General features: G+C 36.0%; 1 protein-coding gene across 1 annotated transcript; it reads right to left on the reverse strand.

The window, feature by feature from the left end:
- Positions 1–1,582: 1,582 nt before the first annotated feature.
- LOC131053503 (cysteine-rich receptor-like protein kinase 43) lies at positions 1,583–2,179 on the reverse strand. The gene is made up of 2 exons (XM_057988120.2): positions 2,062–2,179; positions 1,583–1,893 (listed from the first exon to the last, which is right to left on the reverse strand). The coding sequence occupies exons 1-2, from the start codon at positions 2,177–2,179 to the stop codon at positions 1,583–1,585; spliced, it is 429 nt and encodes a 142-aa protein (XP_057844103.2).
- Positions 2,180–16,005: the final 13,826 nt, after the last annotated feature.

The following is a 16,005-nucleotide window of genomic DNA, read 5'->3' on the forward strand; positions in this document are numbered from 1 at the left end:
TTTAGAATCTATTAATTCATTGAGAATACTTCATACATACTCTATTTTTCTTTATCTTAAACAAGTTGTTCGTACATAGTTCTAAAAAACTTACATTAAAACAATACATTGATTTTTTTATTTCAAAACAAATGAATCACCAAATAAAAAGAATATGCAACCTCTTGGAACAAACAGTTTACTTCAATAAATTGAGAGTTTAGTAGGAAAATAAGTATTCATACAAATTTGCATGCTTTAGTCACCTAGCGCAATTGTAGAAAAAACTAACCTAAAACTTAAATATTGGAAACTATTTTAAAATTATGGGTCTAACATTGAAAACTATATGTATGGTAGTAAAACGTGATTTGCATGGCAGTAGCATGGGATCCTCATGTGGGATTCCACAATAGGATTGCATGGTAGATCTCTCAATGACAAGATCGAACTAAAGGATTAAAGATCAATTATCTACATCCGTCCCTGAAAATTGCTTGCCCCATCTTTCTCTTTCCTTTATAAATGCTTTATTTATCTACTTACTTTGATCCCATTATGGATATGATGGTTTGTATTGTTCCAATTTATTCATGATCATTTGATGCATTATTAAAATACGAGTTTCACAAAATTGCAGCACTTTCAAAGCTACCTCTATAATAGATGCACATATATTCTTGCTAGAATTACAATTTAGGAAAACATCAATCACAAAAACCCTCAAAAGAGCTACAAGATATCGCTCACAAAATTCCCATTTTCCACCTTTCAGACTCTTGCTAAGACAAATTATAATTATAAAGATTTTCACGTCTCAATTATATATGATAATCATTTGTGCAATACAAATAAAATATGTCATCATTTCTTGACAATTATTAGCATAATAATGTATTAATAAAATGTTAATCGATATTTAGTAATCTTGCAAGCATAACTGAGAAGGTCAGGACAGAGAAGGTCAGGACAAATTTTTAAAAATTACTACAAGATACCTCAACATAGTGCTTTCAACTGATCAACACATTTGAACATGAAAATCCAAAATCCACATAAACCTAGTTGTAGACATAATTATTGCTAGAGAAGGATAGTTGACTATTATGATCTCATCATATTACAACAACTTTTCAACCATCACGTGCTTTATATAGCAACGAGACAATTAATAAGATTTACATAAAAATAATCTAATCATGTTTCAATCTACATGTAGTCGGCTGTAATTTTGCAGGTTGAGCATGTCACTAAAGACTTGTCCCGAATAACATGTCTACACCTTAATCCAGTTCTCACGAGAGCTGATTAGGAATGAAAGCAACCCAATCGAGGATCTATTGTTTTATTTGAAATTAAAGATACACTATCGTCTAAATAAATTATTTCCACTTTTTCCATGAAATCAAGGACTAAGTATCAAATCATCGATGACAATTGGAAATTAGAAATTTAGCATGTTTGAAGAAGACCAAGGTATTGGTCCCCATGTTATTGCTTCCTTCTAAATAACCAACTAGTTGCTAAACAAAATAATAACACTGAGAATTAAACTGTAGTAACAGAAGAAGTGGATTGTATGAGCTGAATGAGCGAAGCCAACCTAGGTGTTGTAATGTCGTCGGAGATTCGGGCGATTTTCAGGTCTGGAAGAAGTGCAAGCCAATCCCAGCTGCATCATATTAATCATTTGTTGCTCACTCTCTTCTGCCGTGCCTTCAATTATATGAAAGTGAGTAGCAATTACTTCAAATGGTGTGCCATCCACGGATGTCCTCAGTGCCCACTCTGGAAGTGTGTTTTCCTCTCTAAACATCTCCGACATTGGATTGTGGCCTGATATCATTTCTAAAATCACAACTCCGTATCTATACACGTCTCCCCTAGCTGTCATTCTCCCACGTAATGCATACTCTGAAGAGATTTTGAGAAAAAAGGGCGTCTTAGAAAAATACATTGAAACAAGTTGTAGGCATGATTTTCTTTTGGATCATCATCAGAAGGAGGAGAGTCAATATTTTTATAAATTTCTATAACTTTCCTCATGATATCTCTCATTGATCATCCGAAAGAGGGACGCACCTGGTGGCATGTAGTCGATGGATCCTTGCAAGTTGGAGGTGCTGAATCCATGACTCATGTCATCGTAGTTGAGGATTCTGGAAATCCGGAAATCGGCAATCCCGGGCTCGAAGTCCATGTCCAGCAAGATGTTGGACGGTTTTAAATCTCAGTGTAAAACTGGTTGCAGACATTCATGATGAAGGTACTTCAATCCCTCAGCCACGCCTCATGCGATTCTCAAGCACACGCTCTATCTCAGAGTCTTTTCTTGAATATGATCGGCCAAGGTTTGATTCGGCATCATCTCCATTACCAAAGCCATGGCCCTTGAAGCCCAGCAGTACCCCAACAAACGAACTAGGTTACGATGCTTAGTCAAGGCCAGTGCTCGAATTTCAGCAATCGGGCTCTCAGTCACTGTGACACTGTCGGCGATTTCGTCTTTAAACCTCTTCACAGCTACAGCTTGTTCCCTGTCGCATATATTTAGCCTCCCGCTATACACCGTCGCCATTCTGCCGGAGCCGATTATGTTTGTATTGCTAAACTCTGAAGTCGCATGGAACAACTCGCTGTGACTTAATTTAACTATTTCTTGTTCAAGGAACAAATCCCTCTGTCCTGGGTCCATATGCTTGCTCTTTTTTCTCCTGTGAACATACAAGTACACCATGGCTGTTAGAACAAGAGCTCCAAAAGTAAACGATCCCACGATAATAAGGAACTTGGATCGGTTTGAGAGACTGCTGAAGGATTGAGCTGAGGGTTTCAGGCATTGTACACTACACAGATCAGAATTCCCATTTAAAGCGATGGCTGACCGATTTCTGAAGACACCCCGAGTAGGATTGAGCTGGGGGTTTCAGGCATTGTACACTACACAGATCAGAAACAGGAGAGTTGCCATGTCGCCAAGGTAACTTGGTATGGGAGCAGATAAATTGTTGACAAAGAGATCCAAGTTTGTAAGAGTAATAAGCGTGCCCAATGTTTGCGGATTTCGACCACTGAATTGATTGTTTGAAAGATTCAGTTGCAGCAGCTACACGCAGCTCCCAAGGCTCGCAGGGATCTCGCAGCTTAAGTGATTACCCGCCAGGTCTATCATAGTAACAAATTGCATACCCGCTATTTCAGTCGGAATTATTCCATGGAATCGATTATAGGGCATTGAAAATGAACGAACTATATTTCGCAGGCTTGCAATAGCAAGAGGAATGTTACCGTGTAGAAGATTGTAGTCGAGGGACAGATCCCGAAGATTGGTACAGTTTGTGTAGAATCTGAAACTACTATATTTCCTTTGAGTCAACTGATTAATCAAATTAAATAACAAAGAACACACAATAACAACAACCCTATTTTTCAAGAAGAGATTCTTTATTGCAGAATAATAAGAAATTACATAGAGGCTGTGTATATAAAGAATTTGCAGCCTAGAAGAATTAACAATAACTGCAGTTCTAAATATATTCCCAGCATTGCATGGAAAAAATACCGAGTCTCTCAAACTAAAAACAAACTCATGCAAAAAACAAAACTAAAAATAGAGAGCATGCATGGCATCCAATATTTGGTGAAAAAAGAAATCAACAGTTTTAAAGAAATCTCTAATCTAAGAATAGTTTAATTGCATGCATAGCATGCTTTATTTGCATGAGAATTAAAAAACTATTAATTAAATTAATCTAGCTGCATGTTGCTGTATGGTGGTGGAGTCTAAATACAGTTTGAGTTGCATGGAGCTGCATGCTAGAGCAGCATCAGTTATCAACATACTCCCCCTTAATGCTGAGAGGGTTCACAATCTTATCTCATAGTGCTAAAAACTGATCTTTTGCAACCGCTTTGGTGAATATATCTACTATCTGATCCTGGGTGTTGATGTGCTTCAATTCAACATCCTTCTTCTGCACTAAATCTCATATGAAGTGATATTTCATATCAAAATGCATTGTTCTGCTGGGATGAACCGGATTCTTAGCTAAATTGATGGCACTCAAATTGTCACAATAAATTATTGTAGGCTGAATTTGTTTTTCTCCAATTTCTTCCAAAACTTTTCTGAGCCAAAGAGATTGTGTACCTACTGAGGTAATTGCAATATACTCTGCTTCTGTAGATGAGAGGGCAACAATACTTTATTTTTTTGAGCTCCACGTAATCAAACCAGAACTAAAAGAAAAACAATTTCTAGATGTAGATTTACGGTCATCCATACTACCTCCCCAATCTAAATCACTAAAGCCTACAAGATTGAACTTTTCAAAAGAGTAGTAATGAATACCAAAACTTAAATTCCCTTTCACATACCTCAAAATCCTCTTGGCTGTTTCATATGTATTTTAGATGGATTTTTCGTATACCTTGAAACAAGTGAAACTAAATAGGCAATATCAGGCCTCGTGTGGATTAGAAACATCAAGCTCCCCACAATACTTCTGTAAGCTATCTCATCAACTAAATCAGCACCATCATCTCTACATAACACATCTCCATGAGCACTTGGAGTGGAGGAAGGGTTACAATCAGTCATATCAAATTTACTCAGCATATCATGTGCATACTTTGTTTGACAAATGAAAATCTCATCCTTACTTTGATAAACCTCCATTCCTAGAAAATATTTCATCAGACCAATTTCTTTCATCTCAAATTATTTCATCATAGCAGCTTTGAATTCATCTTTCATCTTAGAACTACTATCCATATACAAAAGATCATCAACATACAAAATTATGATGAGGATATCAATACTTTATTATTTGTAGTAAAGGGTAGGATCACTCTTACTTCTCTGGAAGCCATTCTTATGAAAGTATCCATTAACCGTGGCATACCACGCTCTTGGTGCTTTCTTGAGGCCATACAAATCTTTTTTCAACCTGTAGACATAATTCTCTCTTCTTTCCACTTCAAAACTTTGTGGCTGCTCCACATATACTTCCTCTTCTAAGTACCCATTCAAGAAGGCACTTTTTATGTCCATATGATGTATGCTCCACTTCTTCTGTGTTGCTAATGAAATCCACATTCTTATGGTCTCTTGTCTTGCTACTGGAGCAAATGTCTCTTCATAATCAATACCATACTTTCATGTGAAGCCTTTAGCAACTAATCTTGTCTTGTGTCTTTCAACACTCTCATCACTGTTAAACTTTGTCTTGTAGACCCATTTGGTGCCAATCCTTTTTTGTCATGTGGAAGTTTTGTTAACTCCCAAGTGTCATTCCTATGAATGGAATCCATCTCTTCTTCCATGGCTTTCACCCAAACCTCATTAGTACATACATCTTCAAAACATAATGGTTCAAAATCAGCCTTGGCTAATAAAGCAAAATTCACTATATCACCTATTGGGTTTTCTTCATGTACTTGATTTCTGCTTTTCTAGTAGATATCACTCAATCTCCTTACCTTCCTTGTAGAACTTGGAGAAAAAGCTAGACTTGAACTTGGTACTGAAGAACTTGATGAAGGGCTGCTTGGTGGAGTTAAACCACTGGATATAGAAACATTAGTTGGCTGCTCATGATCAATATCAGCAATTATATTATCACTCAAAACAGATTTTGGCTTCTCAATATGGCTTTTTTGATGACCATAAACTCCCCCTTCATAAAAAATCACATCTCTTGAGACAATAGGCTTGTTAGTAAGAGGACTATACAATCTATAAGTCTTGTTTTTCTCACTATACCCAATAAAAATACATGACTCACTCTTTGCATCTAACTTCTATCTATTTTGATCAAGTACATGCACATAAGCCAAACAACCAAAAACTTTGAAATGATTAACATTAGGCCTTTTTTCATACCAAGCTTCATAAGGAGTCATCTTTTCTCTTGTACTGGTAGGGCTATGATTGAGGATGTACAACGTTGTACCAATTGCATCTCCCCAATAAGAATTGCTCAATCCCTTGGTTTATAACATATAGTACGTTTCTTCCTTTTAGCTACTCCATTTTGTTGAGGTGTGTATGCAGTAGTAAGTTGCCTCTTGATGCCATTAAAATCACAATAACTTTGAAAAGCCTTTGAGAAAAATTATCCTCCACGATCAGTCCTTAAACACTTGATCTTGCATGCTTTCTCATTTCCCACAAGGGCTTTAAACTTCTTGAATGTATCTAGGGCTTCATCTTTGGCCTTCAAAAAATATACGCAACAATTTCGTGAGTAATCATCAATAAAATTGATGAAATATGATGACTTACCCAAACTCTTAGTCTGCATAAGACCACATATATCTGAATGAATGAGCTGAAGTAGGTGATGAGTCCTCCATGCATTGCCCTTTGGAAACTTTTCCCTTGCATGCTTTGCTTTAGCAGAACCTTCACAAACCTCCTTGTGTTCCTCAACCTTGTGAAAACCAAAAACTAATGCATGCAAGGTTAGAAACTTCAAACTATGAAAATTTAAATGCCCATACCTGAGATGCCATAACCAACTTGAATCCTCATAAGTCATATTTTCCAAACTGTTCTTATGTTCACCAAACCTCAAGGGGAACATTCTATTTCTTGTCATAGGAACAATAGCGATCACCCTATTACCCTTATTCTTATCATAGATAGTACATGCCTTATTCTCAAAGACCACTTTTATAATTTTTCTCACATAGCTACCCAATTCTTAACAAATTGTGCTTCAATTGTGGAGTATAATAAATATCATGAATACTCTTTATACCTTCTTTTGTTTGGACCTCCATAGCTCCTTTGGCAACAACCTCCAATGATTTATCTTGGGTTTGAAACTTCCATCCTTTGTTGAGAACAACTTCTCATTCCCTGTCATATGGTTAGAGCATCCAAAATCTAGGTACCAAAAATCTTTACTAGTATTTACACCCTTGGCATAAGATAAAAATAAGTGATCAGGAAGATTATCACTACTTTCTTGACCATAGTTAGCACTTTAACCTTCTTTCAATCTGCATTCTCTTTCAAAGTGGCCATACCTGTTACAATGGTAAAATTGAACATTTCTCTTATCAAATATGCCTCTACCTCTTCCTCTAGAACCACCTCTTCCTATTGAGCCACCTCTACCTCTTCCTCTTGAAGAATTTTGACTTTGCCATTTATCTTGGCCTTTATTGATTTTGGCACTACTGCTGCTCGCATCTTCATTTTTTGTGATTAGCAATTTTCAGGAAAATGCTTTCTCTACACCTTCAAAAGAATCTTTCAATCTTTATTCATGAGATATCAGTCATCCAACCAGTTGATCAAACTATAGTTTTGTCAAATCTTTGCTTTCTTCTATGATTATTGCTACATGATTCCATCTGGGTGTCAAAGATCTTAACACCCTTTTTATCAAAACTTCATTGCTTACAATTTCCCCAAGTGTAACCATTTTATTGACCACATTTTTAACTTTGACACAATAATCACTTATACTTTCAGCTTCTTGCATCTTCAAATTCTCGAACTCTCGCTTCAATGTCTGAAACCTGACCACCTTAACTTGATCACTACCCTAGTAAGCTTCTTGTAGAGTCTTCCAAGCATCTTTGGCAGTTGTTGCTCCTGATATTCTTTGAAATAAGCTCTTATCAAGAGCAATCTGAATATGAAACAAAGCTTGAGCATTCTTTTTCCTTGCTTCCTTTCTTGTTGTTTTTCTTTCATTGGTTGTAAGGGCATTCCAATCAGCTGGCTCCTCATAACTTGATTCAATAATCTCGCACAAATATTTTCCAATAAAAAGGTCAGCATCTTAATGCACCAATAATCATAATCATTCCCATGAAATTTTGGAATGGGTATATGGTTAGAATTCGACATGATTAACTATGGCAAAATTCCAACAATAAAACTTTAACCCAAAACAATTTTACTTGTTCTGATACCACTTGTAGAATTTGAAACTACTATGTCTCCTCTGAGCCAACTGATTAATCAAATTAAATAACAAAGAACACACAATAACAACAACCTTGTTTTTCAAGAAGAGATTCTTTATTGCGGAATAATAAGAAATTACATAAAGATTGTGTATATAAAGAATTTGCAGCCTAGAAGAATTAATAATAACTGCAGTTCTAAATGTATTCCCAACATTGCATGGAAAAATACTGAGTCTCTCAAACTAAAAACAAACTCATGCAAAAAACAAAACTAAAAATAAAAAACATGCATGACATGCAATATTTGGTGAAAAAAGAAACCAATAATTCTAAAAAAAACTCTAATCTAAGAATAGTCTAACTGCGTGTAATAACATGCTTTATTTGCATGAGAAATAAAAAAATATTAACTAAATTAATCTTGCTGCATGCTGGTGTATGATGGTGGAGTCTAAATATAGTTTGAATTGCATGAAGCTGCATGCTAGAGTGGCATCAGTTATCAAAAATTTGAAAGGGATACCGGAATCTTCCTCTTCAACCTTTTCTTCGCACATCTGCAACGTGCTCACCATGCTGCAGGACATATTCAACTCGCTTGGGATGCTCAACACCTTTAGTATTTGAGAAACATTTTCAGAAGAGAATGTCGGCATCACCTTTGCTAACTCGCTGGGCAAAAATGAGATCAAATATTTGGAAGGGCTAAGATCCGTCAATATCATTTCTCCCAACTCCCGTAGCTCCTCCTTGTCGAGGAACACGTTAATTTCTTTTTAACGCAAAATAAATTCATGTTGATTTCTTTTTAAACTAAATAAATTCATGTTGATAAATTCATATTTTTTTAACTAAATAAATTCATGTTGATTTAAAACTTTTCATTAAGATATGTATACATTTTTTTTCCAATAAATACACTTGAATAATATTGTTAAAATATGACAAACACAAATTTTACAAACTAATTTATATACAATAAAAAAATAAACACACAAACAAAAATCATTCACTTGATTGTGGTATTCACAATACACAATTTTTTTAAAAGAATCTATTCAGTAGTAGGGTCCACCTCTCCAATGTTAAATAGTTGATAAAGGTTAAATTTCACATTAGTTGTGCTTATGGGCATTGTTAAGATACATGTTTTATATGTTTTGCATATGACATATGGAACATATATAGATATATATAACTAGCAATTGCATCTTGATGTGGAGAGAATAAGTACATACAATTGTTTCTTTTTTCATACAATTGTGAAGTACATGAGTTCAATAAGTAAGAAATTTAAAAAATGATAGTTTCTATGCAATAAAGGTCTAGAACTAGGATCCAAACATGACAAAAATGAAACCTCTAAATTAGAAAGATAATGAAGTTCCATTAGCAACATGATCACATTATGTTTGTAATAAGGAGTGAGGGAGAAGAAGGAAGAGATAAGCATATAAAGAAGGTTAGATAGATGGGGAAGAGATTTAAAGAGGGAGAGAGAGGTACAAATAAGCATATAAAGAGGGATAGATAGACGAGGGAAGAGTGGGGAGGAAAAGAGAGGGGCGAGAGTGAGAGAAATAGAGAATAGAGATGGAGATGAAGATAGAGAGGGAGAAGGATATAAAGAAGAGAGGGAGAGATTGAAAAGATAGACAAAAGGATAAACAAAGGTGGAAGAGATAAATATATAATAAGGGAGAGATATAAAGATAAAGATAGAGATAGAAAGAGATGTAGATAGAGGTAGAGAGAGGAGATATATAGTGATAAAGAGAGATGGAGAGATAATTATGGAGAAATAGAAAAAGATTGAAGAATTGTGTAGAAATAATGATAGAGAAGCAAATATGTATATGGAGGTCTAGGAAGAAAGAGAGGGGGAGGGAGAAATATGAAGTTCATGTGTGTGTTTGTGTGGTACGGAGAGGGATATATAGAAAGAGAGGGGTGCAAAATAGAGAGAGTGGGAGGGAGGGAGAGATGGTGATAAACTGGGGGGGTATAAAGATAGAATGGGTGTGTGTGTGTGAGAGAGAGAGAGAGAGTGTGTATGTACACACAGACACATATACACTTGGGTAAAACATAGCATCAATGTAGATTAGATTCATAGGTCTGAACTGCACTTGAACAATACATCTAAAATAGGTGTAGGTCAGGTCGATAGGTAAGAACTACACCAAAAGGAAAGAACATGGTGTAGGTTGGACCTATAGGCCCAACCAACACCAAGAAAGGAGGTAGAAAAGGGTGAGGTTCATGTTTATAAACTCTAACCACACCATTGTTATGGTGTGGTTCAGGTTTACAAACTTGAACACAACCACACACAACATTGGTAAAGAATGAAACAAAGTGCTATTCGGGTTTATAGACTCGAACAACACCATTCAAGAATGGTGTGTTCGGGATGGTAAACCCAAACACCACCCACCAATGGGATTTAAAACTAAAGGCAATGTAAGGTTGAACATGATAAGGTATTCTGGTTGATGAGTTTTAGGGCTTTCCTTGTTTTCTTTGCTTTTTATGAGGAAGCCTATGATGGTTAATGGATTCCTCTTACTTGGATTCTTGGACAATTTTTCCTTTGGCTTGGAGTTTGAAGGCTTTGGTTTTTTTTTAAGATTTCGCTGTCATTTTTGGCTCTCGTTCAGCTTTTTACATCCACATAGGTTGCAGGTTGCAGGTTGGAGGCTGGATGCCTATCCCTTGTTTCATGATTTTAGATTTGCAGGAATTGTCTTCTTCGTGACTGTATTGTCTGGACAAAATAGAAAAAGATTTTTATATTATCTTGATCTAGTTTTGATAATGTTTTAAGATTTCATTGGTTTCATGGGATTCAACAATAGTTTTAATTTTGGCGATAATGGCTTCCTATGCATTGTCTTGAATGAATGGCTTGGGAATTGTATTACATTCTTTTAGAATATTCTATTGTCTGCATAAAATATATATAGTTTCTCTTATTATTTTGAGATTCTATCCTTTTATATGTGTTTGTTTTATGATTGAGAAATAGGAGTGTAGAGCTCTCTATGAGATGCCCAGTCTGGCTATGCCATAAGGGAGCTCACAGGAACTCTTCCCATTCCCATATTTTCTCAAATTAATTTGTATTGAATGTTAATCTATGTATAGAATTCTTTCTTGATTATGTTTGATTCATTTATTTTCTTTGTGAAAGTTTTGGATGCAAGGTTTAGAGTTATGCCTTTGTTTTGAGCTTTCTGGGAGGTGTTTTGCTTATAGTCTGAGATATGTTTATGATCAGATCTTGTGGGTTATAATTCATTGTTGGGATTCTTTAGATCCTTCTAGAAGATAATTCAATGTATCTTTGATGGCCTTGGTTTCACCAATTTACCCCTTTTATGTTTTTGGCAAATGGGTTTCCTCACTTAGCAATTTTCATGACAATTTTGGTCTCTAGCACAAATGCTCCACAACAAAGTGCAAATGCACCATAACATAGTACAAATATGCCATGAAAATTAGAATATGTGCCCAAAGATAGTACATATGCACCATTACAACATACATATGCATCACTTAAGTGAATGTATGCACCAAACTATCATTTTTAGTGTTTAAGGTTGGTTTTTGAGCCTGTTTGATGTCTATTTTATCTGGGGTTGTACCAAAGGCATTTTGAGGGGTTTCTCGATGTTTTTCAGTGTTGATGAGATTTTTTTAAATCCTCTTATGTTTTCATATATTTTTTATATCACTTTGTGCTTATTGAGTTGTTAGTCCCTCTCTCTTGTTGATGCATTGGGAGAGAGATGGAGGTTATTGTGATTCTTGTGCCAATAGGTGAATAGGCCTTTTTGAGGTTTTAACTTATGTTTTATGATGGATTTTAATGGTTTTATGATATCCCTTGATATTTTTTGTTGTATTCCTAAAGTCTAGGTGCATGCAAGGGGGAGAGTGGGGTTCTTAGTGAGTCACTAGGATCACGTGGAGTGGACTGCTTGGTTTATTCGGCGTCTAAATCTCTACATATCTCATGGGAAGTTTTACAATGTAAATAAAGTGATAACCTAATTAATAATTCATGAGGTTGCATAGATTATTTCACACTAATAAGATAAGAAAATGTGTGGGCCCCTTTACCTTAACAATGGAATGGGAAGGCCTTGGTGACCCATGTAATCCAAACTCTCTCACTCCATAAAAGGAGATGGCTCCAATTGTGCATGTAGGATGGTCAGGACTAGTGCCCATGTTCCCATTTGTGCATGTGATGACACTCTTTTCCTTACATGTATGTCCTAGTGCCTTGAGCTTATTTGATGTGTTGCCTCTAAGGACTTGTGCTACTTTTTGTATTGATTTCTATGTTTGCTTCTTATTGTTGTCGTAGTCTTTCCCTTGGTTGATAGGTGCTAGTTTAGTCTAGAGTATGTGTGGGATCTTCTTTCATCTCCTAGCATGAGGGGTGGTTCCTTTGATTCCACATGGCCGGGTGGTTGGTGCTTTTCAACCATTGGGTATGTCTTCTTTTAGAGTCTTCTTGCCTGGATGTGGATTTTTCTTCATTACAACTTATGGATGATTAATGCAACAAATAACTGTATATATATTTTTTGGATTCATATAACATAATGATCTTGTATTAGTAGAAGATGAAATCATGTGTTGTATGAGCTAAGCTCATGATGTATAATCATGTTTGTATAAATGAAGTTGCTTAGGATTGTTGGATTATTGGGGAGATTGTTTGATTTATTTTTTCATTGTTGCTACTAGGATATATTGTTGTCATTGTTGTCAATATATTCTTGTGAGTTATTCCAGAGAGTTTGGGAATATTTTCTTATCCAGTTTTTAGTAGGTTGGTTTTGCTGATCATTGTTTTGCAGAATCCTATATTTCTTTCAGTATATTTCAGTATGATCAGATCTTGTGTTGAGACTTTGGGATATTATCTTCGATGATCTTGTGAATCTTTATTTTAGATGGCTAGTGATTTGGTGCCCCACAAGGTATCTTTCTTTGTGATAGTTGCTGACTGGTTGTGTTCTTAAGATTTCTTATGTTGACCAATGAAGATTTGAAAAGTGATGTTGGCGCAACTATTCTGGATGATTCTAACGTGTTTGCTGGTGTTTCCTAGTCATGTCCTATTTATTTTGGTGATCCACATTGATTGGTGTGCAAGTTGTGTTGATTTTTATGAACCACTGATGATTTTTGTGCTATGCAATATTTCTAGTGGTGAAGCATGTTGCGGTTGATCCCCTCAGGATTTCCAGTGGATGTGATTATTTGGAAATTTGAATTTGGGCCATGCTATGTAATGTAAATCATAATATTATTTTGGTGGTCAATCTTTGTATCGTGCAATGTAATTTATGTAATTGTAAGATGAAGGTTGAGGGTTTAGCCAACCTTTTTATCAAGGTTGATGATTTGTATATATAGGTGAGATGCCTATGTAATTTGGGGTGTTGGCATTGTGTGTTTATATTATCAGAGAGATTTGAATGTTTGAAAAAGAGATTTATCATTCACTGAAGTGTTGTGGTAAAGATCAGTGTTGCAGAGGAGACAATTGTGCTTAAGCAAAACTATCATTAGGCATTTGTAGATGCTATCATTTGTAGTTCATTTCTTTTGGATTGTAGTCCAAATCATATTGTAAGTCAATGAGACTTCCTTGAGGGTTGTAGCCTTCCGGGCAAATATCTTTTGAGCAGTGAGCTCTAGGCAATGTGCCTGAATGAATGTGCATTTCCCATTGTAATAATTTTCACATACTACTACAAAGTATCATCTTACTGTGGATAGGTTCCCACCATGATTTTTGCCTTGACCAGGTTTTCCATGTCAAAATCTTGGTGGTGTGCGTTGTGTTGTTAATTTGCTTATCTACTTGTTGTTGCAGTTTATCAGTTTATGTTTTGGAGTTTAATTATCGGTATCCAGTGAAGACTGATTCACCCCCCTCTCAGTCTTTCTTCTTGAATGCTTCTAACAATTGGTATCAGGGATAGATCCTCCAATAGAAGCTTAATCGCTTGAGGAGATCCGGGATGACAGCTCAAGGTATTGTTTTTAAGAAGGACAGTCTAAGGTTTGATGGAAGTAACTAGACTGTGTGGAAGAGCCAAATGGGGGTGCACTTGAAATGTCTTGGACAAGATTACTAGAAGATTACCAAGAATGTCTATGGTGTTCCTCATAATAGATCATCTACTCCTGATGAGGTCAAGGAAGTTGAATATAATATCATAGCGAAGGAAGCATTGCTTTGTGCCCTTCATGATTCTGAAATGACAAATTTAATGAGACTTCAAACGACACATGAGATTTGGCAGAAGCTTGAGATCCTATATGAAGGTGATAGTCAAGTGAAAGTTGCTAAGTTGCAGAGTTTGAAAGGAAATTATGAGACATTGAAGATGGGAGATGATGAGAACATTCATTGATACATGGCTAAGGTGAATGAACATGTCCTTGGTATCAGTTGTGATGATGGAAAGATTGAGGAAGATGAGATTGTTGCTAAGGTGATGAGATCTTTGCCTCCTTACAAACATAAGGTTCCTTCTATTGATGAGATCTGGAGTCTAACTACAGTAAAAAGAGATATGTTGGTTGGGAAACTTGCTACATTTGAGTTGAGCGAATTTGAAGAATCACATGGAAAGTCTAAGACAACATTTAAAGTATCAACATCTGTGTCTGGTAAGCAGAAATATGATTCTGATGAGTGCAAGATATCCGGATATGAAGGGGAAAGAAGAGAGATAGCCGAGCAAGAAAAAGAGGTTGATGAGCTTGAAACATTGATTGCCGCGAGATTGCCTAAAGGTGCCAATAAATATGATGGAAAGTTGCCCTTGAAATTCTTTTTTTTAAATAAGATAGGCCATTTTACTTCTAGATGCCCAGAGAGAATGGCTAAGTATGACAGACATGATAAGTTTGATAAGCATGATAGGAATGATAGACAAAACCACGTCTTCACGGCATATCAAACCGGCAGACCGGCATAATCGGTTGGCATCGAAAGAAGTAGCGTCCATCTTCTTCAGCCCCGCCACGAAACTCTTCATCTGCGCTACAGAAAGTGGGGAGAGACGAGCCAGCAGGGTTTTGGGTATAGCCACCTCTGGAAGCTTCTCTCGCCACTGCTCACGCTGCAACTCCACAACGTTGCTGCTAACGCCACCAGCCAAAATAATTGCCTCCAATAATAAGCCATGCCCACGGTATCAGTCTTTATTGTATCGTACACTGTTCCACAACTAAATGACTAAAAGGTAGGAAGAGAGAGTTTATCATCCTTGAAAAACAACTCACGCTAACAAACAACTAAATGACTAAAAGGTAGGAAGAGAGAGTTTATCATCCTTGAAAAACAACTCACGCTAACAAACAACTAAATGACTAAAAGGTAGGAAGGAGAGAGTTTATCATCCTTGAAGTGTGCTTCTTGTCAATTGTTTGGCTAATTTCTTTCCTATTTATAGCAAAGTTTTCTCGAATAGTCAGCAGATGCTGATCCACTTAATCTAACTACTACGCACCAGTTGTGATCCAAGCCAGGACAAAAACACTACGCACCAGTAGTGATCCAAGCCAGGACAAAAATAAAGGTGTCATGAATTTATCGTTAGTCAACTGAGCTCGATAGACGTATAAAAAAGCGCGCGAAGACGGATTGGGCAGACATGCGAGTGTGTTAGTTTGGACCACTATTTTGTTCTCATTATAGAGATTAGTTCTTTTATTTTGAAACGCAACAAGACTTGGACTAAATTTTCCACATACGGAATAATCTTTTTGTTTTGTTTGTTCATCTTTCGGTAATGTGAAGATTTCTTTTTTGAGAATCTATGTAGTGGTGGGGTCCACCTCTTCCATGTTAAATAGCTGATAAAGGTTAAATTTCACATTAGTTGTATTTATGGGCATTGTTAAGATACATGTTTTATATGTTTTTTATCTTTCATATGTAACTAGCAATTACATCTTGATGTGCAAAGATAATTGGAAGATCAATTACAGAAAAAAGTTTGTTTTTTTTCATACAATTGTGTAGTACATGAGGTCAATTAGTAGGAAATTTAAAAATGT

The sequence above is a fragment of the Cryptomeria japonica genome, chromosome 2 (assembly GCF_030272615.1).
Source record: "Cryptomeria japonica chromosome 2, Sugi_1.0, whole genome shotgun sequence".
In the NCBI taxonomy this organism is placed as follows: domain Eukaryota; kingdom Viridiplantae; phylum Streptophyta; class Pinopsida; order Cupressales; family Cupressaceae; genus Cryptomeria; species Cryptomeria japonica.

What these genes read in the sequence shown, in the direction of transcription:
- LOC131053503 (XM_057988120.2), bottom strand. Translation starts at nt 2,179, where the DNA reads ATGGACTTCGAGCCCGGGATTGCCGATTTCCGGATTTCCAGAATCCTC. An exon ending in CATCGACTACATGCCACCAG is followed by an intron (nt 1,894 to 2,061) that starts GTGCGTCCCTCT and finishes AAATCTCTTCAG; the next exon opens with AGTATGCATTACGTGGGAGA.